General features: G+C 36.3%; 3 protein-coding genes across 6 annotated transcripts; 2 read left to right on the forward strand and 1 right to left on the reverse strand.

Annotated features, from left to right (window-relative positions):
- Positions 1–3,101: 3,101 nt before the first annotated feature.
- LOC147568878 (B-box zinc finger protein 25-like) lies at positions 3,102–5,964 on the forward strand. The gene is made up of 3 exons (XM_086655301.1): positions 3,102–3,788; positions 4,552–4,863; positions 5,602–5,964. Exons 1-3 carry the CDS (start codon positions 3,606–3,608, stop codon positions 5,848–5,850), a joined length of 744 nt encoding a protein of 247 aa, XP_086511427.1. The 5' UTR covers positions 3,102–3,605; the 3' UTR covers positions 5,851–5,964.
- Positions 5,965–7,656: 1,692 nt separating this feature from the next.
- On the forward strand, positions 7,657–11,528 carry LOC147568879 (uncharacterized). Of its 3 annotated transcripts, none has more exons than XM_086655298.1 (8): positions 7,657–7,779; positions 7,864–8,087; positions 8,969–9,078; positions 9,295–9,444; positions 9,546–9,787; positions 10,564–10,674; positions 10,769–10,816; positions 11,205–11,528. In XM_086655298.1, the coding sequence occupies exons 2-8, from the start codon at positions 7,985–7,987 to the stop codon at positions 11,362–11,364; spliced, it is 924 nt and encodes a 307-aa protein (XP_086511424.1). In that variant the 5' UTR covers positions 7,657–7,779; positions 7,864–7,984; the 3' UTR covers positions 11,365–11,528. The 3 variants fall into 3 exon arrangements, with proteins under 3 accessions (XP_086511424.1, XP_086511426.1, XP_086511425.1); XM_086655300.1 differs by having other exon boundaries at positions 7,666–7,779; positions 7,966–8,087; XM_086655299.1 differs by having other exon boundaries at positions 7,667–7,779; positions 7,872–8,087.
- Positions 11,529–12,209: 681 nt separating this feature from the next.
- On the reverse strand, positions 12,210–16,073 carry LOC147568880 (RNA-binding CRS1 / YhbY (CRM) domain protein). 2 transcript variants are annotated; one of them, XR_015231133.1, is made up of 5 exons: positions 15,888–16,073; positions 15,054–15,430; positions 14,596–14,932; positions 13,391–14,322; positions 12,210–13,250 (listed from the first exon to the last, which is right to left on the reverse strand). XR_015231133.1 is itself a non-coding variant. In XM_086655297.1 (4 exons), the coding sequence occupies exons 2-4, from the start codon at positions 15,140–15,142 to the stop codon at positions 13,510–13,512; spliced, it is 1,239 nt and encodes a 412-aa protein (XP_086511423.1). In that variant the 5' UTR covers positions 15,143–15,430; positions 15,888–16,073; the 3' UTR covers positions 13,278–13,509. The 2 variants fall into 2 exon arrangements, 1 of the variants encoding a protein (XP_086511423.1); XM_086655297.1 differs by lacking the exon at positions 12,210–13,250 and having other exon boundaries at positions 13,278–14,322.
- Between the last annotated feature and the right edge of the window lie 1,036 nt (positions 16,074–17,109).

The raw sequence follows: 17,109 nt of genomic DNA on the forward strand, positions 1-17,109 counted from the left end.
AAGGAGAAAGAATATAAATTATGGGTCGAGAAAAATTAGTTGAAAAACTCGAGAGAATAATTTTTAAAAAATTTATGATGAAATTGTAATGTACCGTAGTGGATGTCACGGTATTTGTGAAAAAGAAGTTGTGGTTGTCAAAACCAGAAAAATAAAAATGAGAGAAAAATAGTGACACCAAAAGTGATGTTGTAGTTTTGTTCGTTAGAAAATGCATTGTTGAAAACATATTGAAGGAGAAAGTACCAAAAATAGGTTGTAGAAGTGACAACTCAAGTAATGTTTTCGTTATGTTCGACAAGAATATCTTTGTCGAAAAAATGTCAAATATTGACATAATGTGCAACAACAAAAATAATGTCGTTACGTTTGAAGTTGACAAGAAAATCATTGTCACATATGATAAAGTCAGAAGTATAGTTCTGAAGTAAAGAGAAGTCATATAGACTAATAATGTCCGATCGAAAAGAAGAAAACAAAGTGATAGAGTTGTTCGCAACAGTAATACTACTGTTGGGAAAATAGTGACAGAAGTGAGTGTCACAAACGAAGTAACAAAGGCAACAGAAACTTGTGAGTAAAAGAGACTGTCACGAAAGTTTAAAATCTGGCTTCAAACCAGAAATGTCAACCGAATTAGGGTTGTATCAGAATCAAAAATGATGACTCAATCAGACCTGCAACGGTATATTGGGTATTGGAATGACCCTAAACTATGAAGTGCAGGGAAAAAATCCGGTGGATTTTGGTCCAAAAATTGATTGCTCAGAGCAAAAGAAACCGGTGATGGTTCTTGTACTTCTAGAGAGAGAAGGATTCTTTAGATCGATCTAATGTGAATTAAAACAGAAGGAAGGGTGTTGGGTCTCCTAAAGGTTCGATTGTGGCTCGTACCGACAAGGAGTAAATGATTCCGGCGAGAAAGAAACCCTAATGGTTCGATCGTCGGAGAAGAAGGATGAGAGTAGTCGGGAACCAAAGATAGAAATATGGTTCCGGTCAGGGCGATTTAAGCTATCCCGGTATTGTAGTAAATCAGGTTGGTTCGGGAACCAAAAATTAGAATCCAGTTCCAGGTTTATCAAGTTTTGGTTATCCGGTATGGGAAAGGACCGGGTTTGGGGTCAGGAACCAAATTTGGAATTTGGTTCCGGTTGTGCACGGTTTTGGTTAATTCAGTACTAGAATTGGACCAGAACAGGACAAATTGATTTCTAACCTAAATTAGGTTAAAAAAAAATTTGAAAAAGAATCACAAATAATTTCGAAAATTTTGGCAAAAATCAGAAAATGTAAATGAGTAAGAAAGTGTTACTGACCTTTGAAGATGGATGATTTATGTATAACACGAAGATGAGAATCCTAGCTTTTGAAAGTGAGATGATCGATATATAAAAAAAAATTAATCCTTAAGTAAATTGATAATCACACGATAATACTGACAGAGAAGAAATCCTTATGCTCGTGATACCATGTTAAATAATGAGTCTGACATGAAAGAATGATAATCAAAAGGTATTCTTTATTGATTAGAGAAGGTATAGATATAGACTTTACATGAAGAGACAATAACATAATTAGAAATACAAGAATAGGAAATATAATTACAAAGATAGAAATATACTAATCCTAATTACAAGGAGTATCTAAGTATTTTGGAAGATTGTAGCGCCAATATCTTCTTTCCAATGTTACGTCATTAAACAACTTCATACTATGATTTCATGATTTGATTCAATGAAAACTAGATTTTACATAAAACAAAGTTATTAAGCTAAGGTTGAATTTTGATTACTGAAATCTAAGACATAAGAAATCCACTTGTGTTATTAGGGTTTCCTTCATTTTCTTCCTCTCCTTCTTTCTTTTCTTCTGAAACGTGTCTCTTCTTCAAAACAACCAATTTCCTCAAAAATATCCTGTTGAAAACCCTCAATTTTTGGAGAAAAATATTGTGTGGAAATTATGAAATTCACCCTAGCTAGGTAAAAAAATTAGATAATCCAGACCCGATCTTGTCTCTAAGTAGGTCCGCCCCGGGTATTAGTAATACATTTGTGTGTTTGTACGAGGCAAAAATAAATACGAAAAACTACTCTAGATTATATAGGATTCTTTAAGTCAGTGTTTTTCCCACCAAGTTACAACTCACCTAGCCTCCAAAAGTTAAAACCTAAAAATTACTCAAAGTTATGAAATTTCTCAAATTCTCTTTTCCTTTGTTGAAAGCTAATTTATAAACCCCACCAAAGGTGAGTGGGTTACTGGGTTAATACAACATAAAAATTGAATTCATCTTTCTTGATTTCCCTAATCTCTTATCTCTAATCTCTTATACTCATCAACTATTGTACCCGAGATATTTGCTTATTTAAGGATTTATGTCGTTTAGGTAGTTAAATATCCGAACCGGAACCGACCAGTTGACACCCCTTAAATACCATAAATGAACATACACTGAACTTTTCCTTGGCGATTTGAGGAACATAACTTGTAAAAACTCAGAAGGGTATTTTCGCAATTAAAGCATTGAATTCAAATGTTTGAATTTAGTGGTTGAACCTTCTATCCCTAATTAGGACGAACCTAATATGGTAATGTAAGTTTCGCTGGTCGACTATGATGAACGCTTGAGATGATGCAGTGTAGATATTGACTTCGATGAAACAACGTGTTGCGACCGTTACGAAGATAGCATTTCATGATTGTGTATCTTCTGACATTAGAATGTCCTCTTGAGATATGTCTAATTGTCAAATTCATCGATATTTGAATTTGAACCAACAAAAATCAAATTTTTTATATTTTAAAATAACTAATTACTTTTTTATAAAAATAAATATACCAACCACACAAGTAAATAAAACAAATTTAAAATTTTATATTGGAGACACAAAAGAAATTAAAGACTTCTATTTTCGACGCATAAGAATTTGTGTCGATTGGAACTTGACACATAGAGCAATAGATTTTTTTGAATCTTGCCTTGAAAGATGCACTAAACTTTGTGGCATATTATTTTTTGTTGTATGTGGCATATTATTGCCTTATTGGTCCTTCGAGGTATTGCCTTATTGGTTCTTCTAGGTGTGAACAGATGTTTGGGGATGTCAAACACAACCCTTACTAGCAAGTAGCAACTATAATGGTCAATTCAAATACAGCTCCAAAGAGAAGTCCCAAAAAATTGATAACCACAAGTATGGTTACTTGGTTAGTTGAAGCTCTAGGCACAACCACAAGCTGAAAGGCCCCACAAACAACTACAAATGAATCATACACCATAAGAATTCCATGATATACAGAAACATTATCTCTAATTAATTGAGTCATTTCCTCTTGATTTTTAAATACCAACAACTTTCATCTTTTCAATCTTCTCTTATCAGACCTATAATATTCAATCTTCCTTCTTCTACTTTTATATGATTTTCATTTCACTTTTGATCTCTCTATAATGGGTTAATATCTGATTTCAAAATTTGGGTATATCTTGAAATTTCTTTCTCTTTAAGCATAAAATTTAGGGTTTTAGGCTTAAAATCATAAATTAAAAACTAGGGTTTTGCAGTTTAGGGTTTTATTAAATAAAAAAAAAGAAGAAGATGAAAATTCAGTGTGATGTGTGTGAGAAAGCTCCAGCTATTATGATATGTTGTGCTGATGAAGCAGCTTTATGTGCTAAATGTGATATTGAAGTTCATCAAGCAAACAAGCTTGCTAGCAAGCATCAAAGGCTTCTATTTGATTCTCTCTCTAATAAGCTCCCTAAATGTGATATCTGCCAAGTAAGCCCTTTCTCCTTTTCCCTTTCTTCCTTTTTTTTTTGGTATATTGTTTTATTTTATTTCTCCTGTTCTTAATTTATATTTTAATGAAAATTTTATTGATTAAAAATGAAATTTATTTGTCATGTTTATGTAGTTCAATTATTAGTTATTTGAACTTAAAATAAGGAAAGCATAAAATTTAAGACTATCTAAGCCAATCCAAAGTCTTAAATTAGCATTAGTAATACTTAATAGTTTGAAATTCTAATAAAACAAGTTTTGAACGGTTAAGTTTGTAGTCGTCCAACTCAAAACCAACTGGAGAGCATCTAGACATTATATATGCTTGGTTGCTAGATACCCCTTCTCTCATGTGGGACTATTCTCACACGAACCAGTAAGACCGCTAAGTGAAGTTATATTAGGCCACAGTTATTGATTTAGAGGGTGTTTTCCCCTGCATATGAACCTGCATCATCTGAATCTCACTCGTCGATATCTGATTTCGTCCGAGGATAAAATAGTAATTAAACTGAGTCATAGAAAATCTCTCTCAATTCATACCTAAAGTATGTCTAACTCAGTTGGATCCAAAATACTTGGGAGTTAGACGTTTTTTTCGAGTCAGAATTGAAGAAGGAAAACTAAGTGTTCGAAATATGACCCAGAGTCGCCCGAACTCAGATTTTTTTTGTTTGGTGGATAATATCTTAATAGGTATCAACTCGAGTATTTTGTTAGATTTGAACTATGTTCTGTTTCTTTTATGTTTGGTTTATAGGACAAAACAGCATTCATATTTTGTGTTGAGGACAGAGCTCTCTTCTGTAGAGATTGTGATGAAGCTGTCCATTCAGTCGGTAGTATCTCTAGCAAACATCAACGACTTTTGGCCACGGGTATTCGTGTTGCTTTGAGCTCTAATTGCACTAAAGAAACTGAGAAGATCTGCCCTGACGTACCAAATAACCAGAACTTGGAACCAGTTGCTATCAAAACGCCCGCACCACAAACTTCTTCTACCTTTGCAAACTCTCCATCATGGGCTGTTGATGATTTGCTACAGTTTTCGGATTTTGAATCTGGTGACAAGGTATGAAACTTTCAATGTCAACTTATTTTTATCATGAATAAGTTTAAACCTTCTACTAACACACAAATACGGACACACACAAGCACGTGCACACACACACGCACATGCACATATACGACTGCAAGTATTAGCTAGTTTGGCCTGGTTATCTTTTCTTGTGAACAGTTTAACCCGGATTCCATTCTCATTAGTATTTAGTCATGTTACGAACTGTTCTTCATTTGAATAGCCTTTACGAATACAAGTAGTAGCTAGTTTGTACTCGTAATGTCATGAAACCGACATTTAGTAAGACTCTCATTGTCAACAATCTGTCTTTTAAAATATGAACGGACGTTTGTCCATGAGAGTCGACGAGAGTTGTAATCCACTACCACTCCCATTAGTATCAAATTATTGATCTTCTGGAAAAAAAGACGCAACCTACCAAACACTATTGCACAAGTTTAAGGGCCAAGATGTTCATTCCAAATTGAAAGTAGTGGTGGTTGGGTAATGGATGAGGTTGCTAATCTGGCCATCTCATCTTAATAAGTTACCGACATTATTAGAAGAAAGATAATGCTTAAGCAGAAAAAATTTCGATTTAGGACTGGTTGGGGTTGCGTTGAGCCGTTGAGGTAACTTTTTGACTTATTAATCACTGTATAATTAAGTTACTTATTGCGTCCCATTGTCTTCAGAGGAAACCGATTGACTTAAGTTTCTTTTGTTTGTTTCGTTAACCAAATATTGCAGAAAAAATGTTTGGATTTCGGAGAACTTGATTGGTTTACAGACATCGGTATTTTCAACGACGGAGGACTACCTCAAGCTGCAGCAGAAGTGCCTCAACTTCCCATATCTTCATCACAACCATACAACATCAATTCTGCTACATATAGCAATGGGTTCATCAAATCCAATTACAACATGCCCAACAAGAAACCAAGAATCGAAATATCGGATGATGAAGATAACTTGTTCACTGTCCCTGATCTTGGTTAGGTTCTTATTTAAACTCATTATTACATACATAAACCAGTACTAAAAATTCTGTGTATGTGTGTTAATAAGATATAAGCTTTGTATTTGAATAAATCTCAATGACTTTTCGTTTTATTGTTTTAATGTGTAGTTAAGAGAATCTCTAGTGCAACAATCAATCTTAGACATTTTCAAGATCATGTAGTATTTTTTAGAGGTTAAGGACCATTCTTCAGTTTGGATCTATATGATGACATAAAGATAATTAGAATAGAGATCTCCAAGACGACACGTTCTGAACGATGTGATTGTAGTTGAATTCGCGATTTCAAATTGAATTGGAATATTAATTGGCTTCAACTATAAAAGTTGATCGAGACGGAGGAATCCAAAACTTCAAAAGGATTGAAGTGGGGGGACCGTGTTCCAGTCCGACTGGTTTCACCTCCTCATTTTCTAACTCCACCGGGCTATTCAAAGTCTGAGACGGCTAAACCCACTTTGTCCACTAAGTTAAACAAGCAACTCATGGACAATGAAGAAAATAGACTTAACCGACCATATGCCCCGAGCATAACATGGATCAGTCCAACTGATAGATTTGTTTAATCTGAAGCCCAAGAAGTTTCGCTGCCAAATCTTTGGACCTTTTTTCTCAAACGTGAATCACCGGTGTTCTCAACGGAGACTAATGTTAAACTCTATATCAAACCTTAAGAGGTCAGACCGTTAGAAGAAGTAAAGCAACGGGAGGTTGGCACATCTTGTTGGATGTGCAGAAACCACGAATCGCTAACATGTTGTACAAGTTATTTGTACCAGGAGTTTGAATTCTTATTTTAGTTTCTCATTAAAATATGAGACCTTTTCATTTTTCTTTTATCATAGTTTAATGGACGGAACAAAAAAGCAAATGAAGAATATTTTTTTTTTTTGTTGAGACCAAATGAATTCTTCCTACCTCAACAAAAAAAAAAAAAATGAATTCTTCCTAGGATAGAGCAAGTTAAAAAAATTGGATTGAACTTCCAAAAGTTAGAGGGATAAATGTTTTAAGGTCCTATACACATACTTCTGCACAGTCTATAAAATGCCCAATTTGAAGGTAGAGGACAAAAATACCTCTGAGGGCGCAACAAATACAAATTTGGATGCGATCGGCATAAATACTCTTGAGTGTTCATAATTATATGTTAGCGTGAATGATCAAGTCAATAGGGTAATCGTGGTATTCCTCATTCCAGAACTAGAAAAAAGAAAATTATGCAAAAAGAAAAAGTAGAAATGGAGAAAAGATCACTTAAATGTGCCCCTTCATTTTACTCGTGACCCTTTATCTCTCTTCGCTCCTAGATTGGGCAGTCCGAGGTGACTGAGATTTGGTCTAATCAGTTTTGGATTTGAACAAATAGATTATGCGCATTCCGAGGATCACAGAAATAGGGGAAGGTTGGGCAGCAGAAAGATGGGTTGCCTTTACCCAACGAGAAATTTCTTCATATTTGAATTACCAACATTCCTGCACAAGTGAGGTGTAAGTGAGTTGGAGAGAGAGAGGAGTGAGTTGGAGAGAAAGAGGGGTGAGTTGGAGAGAGAGAGGTGAGGTGGAGAGAGATGTGAGGTGTAAGTGAGGTGGAATTTCTTTTTTGTGAAATAATTTTATTTTTAAAAAATATATATAATGAGGGTACTTATGACATTTATACAAAAATAGGGGGTCATATTTGAATTTATGAAAAATAGGGGGCCATAAAGGAAGCTGATCACAAAGTAGGGGGCCAAATAGGAATTAACTCTTTGACTTAATTTATGCTAATCCATTAATCAGGGCCTCCTTCATCATCAGGATTCAGGAAAACCAAACCCATCTCTCTCTCTCTCTCTCTCTTGAAAAGTAAGAGGAAAACGACTCACCTGGGTTTCTCCAGTTTCGTATCTGAGTTCTGAGAGGTAAATTCTACTTATATTCATTCTACTCACAACTTCCCTTCTCACCACATTGTCCTTTTCTCTCCTAATTCAATACCTTTCTAGGGTTTTAGTTACTTATTGATGCTTTAAGGGGAGCGGAATATCCGTGGATTCTTCACCACCCCTAAGAAAGAAGAAGCATTTAAGTACTTGGTGTTGTCTCAGATTAGCCTCTGGCGGGTAAATGGAGGTTGCAGAATTAGATGAAGCTCTGAAGATCATTGATTCTTGCGTTTCTCAAATTAAATGGCGATTGAAAGCCGCATCAAGGCGTCGTCTTCATATAGGTAGTCACTCTTATTATTTTTCTTTTTGGCCCTAGATTTCTTATCAGTTTAATTAGCTTAAATTTAATTTCCATGAATTATTTGGTTCTTGTTTTGAAAGATTTCAATATCTGGGAGTGTTTCACATTGAAGGAATTTGATATTGTTTTGTCGAGTTTGTTATATTTATATCATGTTAACACTTCTAGCTAAACCACATGGGAATTCCAAGAACATACTTTAATTTGTTTATTTTCAAACTAAATTTCCTTGTTGTTTTACTTTGTTATTATTTCGTAAGGTTTAAAGTAGAGTCGAATGCTATGAAGTTTTGTTCTCCCCTTAGATTGTTTCCTTCTTGATGGATTGTAAAATCTGGGCGGGTGACACTTTAAACCTCTTAACCACAGTGAGCCGGTTGTGTTTGACACCATGGACTGGTGGTGAGTCCATCTGACATCGCGATCGTAAACTGTTTTTGATAGAGTAATAGTAATATGCTTACTTTTTTAATGTGGAAAAATGTGATAGGGATTTCACTCGATACGCCAGTAAGCTCAGAGAATATGCTCGCGTAGTGTTTCACACTGGCTTGTGGCGTGGCGGGTGTGTCACTCCACGGTCGTGCGGGGCCGACAAGGGCCATTGTGAAACTGCATGCTTACGGAAGAGTGTTTTTCTGTGCTAGTCTCTTGTGATTTTTGGCCGACAAGGGCCATTGTGAACCTTTTAAACTGTCACCAACATGGTGAGGACATCCAGAGGATAAGATAATAACCTGATTTTCCATACACTTATCCATGAATTTATTTCCCACCTACTTAAAAATTTATGTATCAGAATATTTGAAATTTGAATCTATGTCAACATATCTTTTATCTCTGGTTTGTGGTTTTGGACAGATATCCTTGGGTTGTGCACCGGTTTACGACCTGTAGTAATGGTGGACTATGGTGGAAAAATGCCAGAACTGCAAGAAAACCTATGCTCCATCCTACAACTTAGTCAAAAGGTTCAAATTTTGAAAATAACTGTGTTTAGTCATTTGGAAATAGAGAACATAACTAGATCTGCATGAAGTCATTTGACAAATAAGAGTTTGAGTACCCTTTTTATTCACATTATATTTTTTTCACATCTTACCTTATTCTTGAATAGAAAATTTTGGTTTACCACTTATATGAATTGTTGAGGATAACCCTTGCACTCATGCTTATTTTTACTGCAGGATTCAGCTGCTTTAAAGCCTTTAAGAGTAATGATAATCGAGGATATGATTTATTTGATACATGTCAAAGGTCTCGCTGAGTATGTTAAGTCGAGCCTAAATTCAGAAGTTCAACTACAGTTTGTGGATCTTGAAGAGGATCCTCCAAAGGTACCTTCTGATAAAATAATTTTATATTTACGAAGTCTAATAGTTTTCCCGGAACATAAACTAATGTATTTGGTCCATGGTTCCCTTTTCATTTTCTGCAGATTATAGTACACTCAGAGGAAAATTTGAAGGCTGTAGAACTTGTATCTGTTCAACGATTCTTCTCCACGGTGTTTCCTGGTGATGGAATGGGCGAGGTACTCTTACCTTCCGCAAGTAGAGATCATGTTGCAAATGATAATTCTCCAGTTGACGAGATCATCACTTCTCAATCTTCTTCTGATGTTATTGACCTCAGTAGCTGCATGCAAGATTGCCAAGTTACCATCCCAACCCTAAATGGGTAATTCCTGCCTTGACATGGCGATCAAACTTTCTCAATCACTTTACTATGTCATGTAAGCTGCTACACCAACATCCCTGTCTGACATTGGTATGAGGCGCCGGATTGACCAGTTGAAATGGCCACATATATGTATATATATATCATAGATACGGATAAAATTACTATACATGAGTATCCATGTTATTGTTGCGTATATGATTACAGCTAATAGTAGCACCGTAATTGATGGTTCCTGTCAATTACATTCTAGTTGCTTAGGATATCATATCATGCTAAATCTAAGCTAAAACAAGTTGTGATGCTAATGGTTTTGGTTTCTAGCCTTCCCAAATTTATAATACGTGGCCACGGGAACTAGGACAATGGTCGGCAGATAAAGTGGTCTGTTTTGGCGGAGCTACTACATTTGATCAGCTAGATATTATTCACTCCTAAGTATCATAGTTGGTGTAAATAGATATTGACCACCTTCTTCTTTCTAAGTTGAGATGGGACTTGAGACGTATTATTAAGAAAATAAAATGTGGCATTAAAACACACCACATATAAAGCTTCCTCGATGATAAAATGGAAAGTGCTAGTTTCCCGAGGTTTGATTCCAAATGGTTGTGGATTGATAAGTAGGTAGTTACCAACCGTTGTGGGCGGAGAATGGGCCCGTAAATTGCTTTTATAAGAACTCTAATTATAATATCAGTTAAATAAACATGCGTATTTTGTTCTATTATGTTATTATATTAAGAAATATAAGTGTGTACTCTACTTGTGTGCAGATGGCTTCTCGGATATCCAGTAGTTTACTTGTTCGGTAAGGATCATATATCAGATGCTATTTACAACCTATCGACCAAATATCTTAATCTCTTCCAGGTTTTAATCCGCAGGTTTGTTGCTTACTTACATAAACATAATTGTCAAAGTAACTCGTGCTTTCATTAAATGCCGGTACTAAGAGCATTTGAATTCAAACTTGTGCAGGAATGTTGGTACTTCGAGTAAGGGAGGTCAACAAGAGGAACTAATGAGGTGCCCTCTCCTTTTAGCTTGCCGTTTTCACTCTTCGTCTTCATTTTCTTTTCTTCTGGATATAAAATTGTTGATAGTTTGTATTAGGATTTCAGACATGACTACCTTTATAACGAAAATATCAGTCGGTTATCAGTAACGAACTCCATAATAGTCCCTTTCTAACCACTCCACTTTTAACTACAGTAATAGTAACATTAACAATAAAGACAATTAAGAGAACTGTCTCTTACCGTCATAAATGTTTCTGTCCTCTAAAAACTTTTTTTAATAATTCTAGTATCTCGTTTCAACGAATAAATTGTTATTATTGGCCATTTTTCTTCTCATAGCACCTGATTTGTAGTCTTGGAATCTGACCTCTCTCTCCATTTGGACATTTGAACAGTTTTTCAGTGCCATATAGTCTGAGCATGGGAGGGGAGAAGGAACCTTGGGCAGAGTCATTCCTAGTTACCATGTTGGCAAAGTTGGAATCATGCAAGCAAATTTGGGCATCTTTGCAAATGGAGGTTAGTGAATGCTACCCGCAAGCTATTGCCTTGTAGAAGTTGAAGTTCTTGGTAGCTTCGCGACATGTTTTGATTAACTCGATAAATCTTGTCGAAAAGTAGATTATTTTAATGTAAAACTGCATAATTTGTTCAGGGAAACAAGTTCGAAAACCATAGTGATTGTGCGATAATATAAACGTGTTGGCAGAAGCTTCAAAGGAGATTTACTTCAATTAGACATAGTTAAATAATTCACTCTGACCATGTTCTTTTTTTAGTGAACAAATTTACAATTTGAAAAAATATTTCCCTAGAAATTCTGGAAATCCTGGAGTTCAATTCATACATCTTGGATACTTCATAAAGATGAATATGTTCATAACTGTCATAAATTTTTTTCTAAAAAATCCTCGTACACCCTAGGAGGCCATATAGGCTATAGTTGTATCCTGAAGGCCATTATTTATAACCTAGTAACTTAAAATCAATAAATGATGGAATTCTACACTTACGAATTTCGACCACGTGACCTTTGGGTTTTCAGAGTGGATGCACTACGCTAGTGCAAAACCCCATATGCTATTGTACGCAACTACGCAAGTGATCTTATTTGATATCGCTAGGGTTGAGGAGAAAACCCCATATGCTATTGTATGCAAGTGATCTTTGATATCGCTAGGGTTGAGGAGAAAGTTTTGAGACTCGAACATGTCATGGACTCCCGTACTCGTTAGAGTTCATACACCTGAAACCCGAGGGCAAATCCAACCCGACCGATCCAACGAGGGAGTAAACCCATAGTTACTATGACCCGGCCCTGATTCTCACCCCTAGTTACAGCAATGTTGATAAATAAATGGCAACATGGAGAAACCGTAGTAAACAGAGAAATGGGTTCCTACACAATAGCCGTTAGAGGGACTTACTTCCCGCCAAATTCAAATTATAGTTCGAACTCAAGTAACAAAAGCTTCCATGAAGGAAACCATATCATTTATCTGATACAAAGATGTAAAAAGCTTAACCAAGTCTACCAAATTCGTGCTAAAATAATCAGAAATGGTTTCGAAGAAGACTCATTTGTACTCTTCAACCTACTCGTCTCTGCTCCAACTTCAACTCCATAGATTATGCCTCCATGATCTTCAAACAAATTGAAAACCCATATATTTATCTATACACAGCTCTCATTGATGGTCATATTTCTTCCTGTTCTTACGAAAATGGGATTCAACGTTATGTTCAAACGGTGGATGAATCAATCAAAACTGATGCTTATGTGATTGCATGTGTTAAAAGCATGATATAGAAGAATCGGTGAAAGTCAGGCCAAAAATAGTGGATGGATGAATCAATCGGAACAAGTTCGAAAACAAGTAAACTACTGGATATACGAGAAGCCATCTGAACATAAGTAGAGTACACACTTAATATTTTGAGAAAACTTAATCTTGGAAAACTTGGAGCTAAGCTTACTAAACTTACTAAAGATCAGGCTTTTACATTAGTGTTCCTGTTGAGAGACCATATAAGCCTGCTAATTACAGGTACTAGAGAGAGAGAAAGCAGTCTGCTTTGGGTAAGTTCGAAGAATCGGTGAAAGTCAGGCCAAAAATGAAAGATATCGGAATCAAGAAAGAGCCTGGTTGTAGTTCAATTGAAGTCAAGAACAAGATTCATGAGTTCTTATTGGGAGATATCAGACACCCAGAGAGGGAGAAAATTTATGATAAATTAGAGGATTTGGATCGAAGATTATGTTGCTGAAACTGAGCTTGTTTTACATGATACAGAAGAAAGGGAGAAGGAATGGGCTTTATCAATTCATAGTGAGAAACTAGCTATTTGTTATGGATTAATCTCAACTGAACCTGGAACCACAATAAGAGTTGCTAAAAATCTTAGGGTTTGCAATGATCGTCACTCCATGACCAAACAAACTGCAAAGATAACAAAAAGGAAAATTGTTGTGAGAGATGGAAATTGGTTTCATCATCTTGAGAAGGGTTCTGTTCTTGTGGGGATTTTAGGTAAACCCTAAAATGTTTGCCAATCCTTATCATTTTTGTTTCTCTTATACAAACCCTCCTTTTGCTTTGTTAAGTGACCGTTATAACAAATGTTTCTCAAACAGTTAACGACTAACATGATAAATTAATCACTTGGTAAAACAAAATCGCTTCATCTCGCCATTAATGATTAATGGAAGCTTGAGGTAGAGCTCCCTGTCACACGATATGATATTTCGCCATCAGAGTCAAGTTCAATATGATCTGGTAAATCGAGTTCACTTTCAGAGAACTCATCATCAGAACGATCTTCAGTTTGATTTTGCTCTTCATCTGTGGAGCCTCCTAACTCTGTATCTGAAGAATTCATTGAAAAACTATCAGTATTCGAACCCAAGCCTTTTCTACGTACCATTTCAGAGTTTCCAAGCAAGGCAACAGATTTCTTTGTGCTGATAGAGGAAGAAGAATCAGAATCCCGAGAAATCGGGTCACCATAAAGTGCAACATGTCTGTAATAGAGTTCTAATTCCTTTTCTGCTATGGCGATGAATCGCCTCACAGATTCAAGTGATTGTTCATACTTTGATTTTTCCAGTGCCCGTTTCTTCGACAAAGTATCCACCGGAGACATGACTTGAGGCTGAATATAATTCTTTCCTCTGTAAAAAACTATTGTGTCATCTCCGATTACATGAATTGGGGTTCCACCACTCAATCTTGCTATCTCTTCTGCATATTCATGAACTTGACCGGGTTTACAAGGCTTGCAGATAACTTTAACAGTTTCGTGTTTCTTCCAGTGTAGATGCATATTAAGAATAACACCACCAAAGACACCTCTTCTTCCTACTGGTACATAGTTCGATCCTTTCTGAGCCATCTTTTTCATGTAAAACCGTTCCTCGCCGGTTAGGTCTTCTGGTTCAGCCACTGGACCTTGAACTTTAGCAACTTCATACCTCTTGAGTCTTTCAATTAGCAAACTTTCCTTTATTTTGGCCTGCCAGTGAGGAAATAATGAACTTTAGAAACTTCATACCTCTGGTCGTGAGATTTTGTTTTTTCGAACCCTACACTTTTTGCTTCCAAATTCATCAACAAGAGTCCAGGAAACAAATACAAGGAAACAAATACACAAAATTTATGCAATTTTGTAACTTCAAATTATGGGATATCAGAATTTCTTATACCTAATAGTCAAATTCGTGAGACCTAATTTCAAATATGAAACATCTAAAAATTTTGTACCAGTTTGAGGCTATTTTGCACTCACCTTTTCAAGCTTGTCCTTGATTCTAGCTTCTGCATTGGGGAACTTTTGCTTTTTCTTTTTCCCCTTAACGCCAAGGCATCTTGGGTCTCTCTTATTAGCTGATTTCCTCTTTACTTTCTCTCTCTTCTTCTGCATCTTAAACCTTTTCTTATTCTTAAATTTCTCCTTCTTTGGAGGTTCAATTTCGTGAGTTTCAAATTTAGGCTTTCCTTGAGAAATAACAAGGTTGACAGTACCATGACTTAGATTCCTGATAACCCATGAAGGTTTCCATGGATTTAAAGGAGGAAAGGCTTGAGACAGAAAATAACTTGACTGGGAGTGACGTGAAATTGTCCTGGTTAGCAGAAGAATAATCGAAGTTACAAATCAAAACATGGGTTTAAATTAATAGAAAACTTAATTAGAAATGATAGCTAAGAAAATGGTTTGGAACAAAAGATGCTTAAGATTACTACCTGAAAGCATGAGCCTGTAAAGAGGAGAGATACAGAGTGCAGGTGAAAGAGGAAGCTCTTCGGAGGTTTCGAATGAGATGAGTCGCCATTCATTCTAAGGTACTAGATAGAACTACCTTTAAAACATAGAAAATTTATCTGGCAAGGTTTGTCTCGTCACTTTACACACAAATTTCGTTTATCCTTATACTGCATTTACACACTTAACAGACGAATGAGATCCAAATAACCTGTTTCGTGAGGCAATTTTTGGCGAAAATCTGATCTGCTCCGATAGCAATCTTTATTCCCTCTCTTTGCTTTCACCTTTTCAGGGAGTTTATTCTGCTGCCAGTTTCACAATTTTCTTCGTTCTTCTCGCTCAGTGTGAAATATTCCTAATCCACGTTTGGGAAATATCATGGGTTAAGATAATGTTTAGGATACTACCTACCAGGCAAGGAGGGTGATAGTGAGCAAGAAAAACATGACCTTGACTAACAAAAATAAGTCTTTCAGGCATTTTCTCAAACACATAGAATGCAAATCAAATATATACAGTATAAACACATGGGTAAATGATCATGTGAAAACAATGCCCTAATCTAAGAGGCAAGAAGAGATTTAGGGTTATATTGTATTTGTAAATCCTAGCGTTCATGAACCCAAAGGATTTGTAAATCAAATTTGTAGCTTGAGTTATTTATAAAGATAAAATTGACCCATTATTAGTTTATCACAAGTCTATGATTATAAATATTCAAATCCTAACAGATTGATAACAACATTTAAATCATATATATTATTAGTTGTCTCAAACTCTCAACCTAAACTTATGAATTGGAAAAACCCTACCTCAATGAGAGAGAGAGAGGAGCTTGATGAAGACTGAGAAGTGAGAGAACTGAGAACACGAGAGAAAAATAGACAACGTCGAGTTTGTGAAATTTTGAGAAATGTTCCGGGGGAGATTTGGGTTGATTTCACCGTTGGGTTTGGGGCGTAAATATCTTAAGCAGATTTGGTCTTTGATCCAAAATCTTTTTAATTTTTCAATGAGCATCTGGTTTAATTGTTTAAGCACCCAACCTGGTTGGGATTTTGGCCCAGAAACCTGGAACCATCGTCCGAGTCGAAGGGTCTGTGACCGTCCCATGCCCGAATCGGTCTGTACCCGCCCGGTTGAAAGAGCAGCGGACGGACGCGGGCACAGGTAAGCCTTACCCGGTTATCCGACCGAGTCCGCCCGCATATACAGTCCGCCCGACCGAACCCTTCTGTTTATCCTACCCGTTATACCTGCCCTCCTATACGATTGATTTTAAGCCTTTAGATCTGTATGGTTAGCTACAACAGTTATTAAGAGTAAAATATATAATCTTAGAAATCGCTTTTCTTAATCTTGTCTTCGCCTCTCTACTTCTTTAGTCTCTCCCCTCCAAAATCTTAATATCTCATCAGGAACCCTAGAATCCACAATAATCGTTTGTAACTCATAAGAAGAAGAATATAACCGGTCGTAATCCAGGAGAAATCTCAATGATTATCTTTTAATTTTGTATTCATTTACTTTTTGGAATTGTAAAGTGGGAGTTTAGAAGTTGTATTTAGCTACTAAACATATTTAATTTCGAATAAAAATTTCTTAATTTGTTTATTAGTGACCGGCACCCAACTGACCGATACCTGGTTTGCCCGACTATCAAAGCGGTCACGAACGGACACTTTGTTGGAGAAAATCCCGAAACGTCTGTCCGTTTTGTCTGGATGTCCGAGGGGACACTTAGGACATGTGCCCGTTCCGCCCGCACAGATTGAGTTAGTGTCTGTTTCCGGCCCGTTCAGACCGATTCCCACCCTTACCGACCACCACCTTTTTTCCTTCCCCTCTCATTATCACAAATTCACAACTATCCGCTCACACCTCCACCCCTTCTTACCACCACCACAGCAAGCACCACGTTCCTTCTAATTCTCTCTCATCGTCTCTTGTGCAAAATTTGTGTGCCAAAGAAGTGTTAGGATCAATGTTCATTACCCAAGTCAATCTGAGTTCTCACCAACTAAATACAATTCG

Source organism: Eschscholzia californica, unplaced genomic scaffold (genome assembly GCF_041429995.1).
Source record: "Eschscholzia californica isolate CP2 unplaced genomic scaffold, dmEscCali1.0.p SCAF_1, whole genome shotgun sequence".
In the NCBI taxonomy this organism is placed as follows: domain Eukaryota; kingdom Viridiplantae; phylum Streptophyta; class Magnoliopsida; order Ranunculales; family Papaveraceae; genus Eschscholzia; species Eschscholzia californica.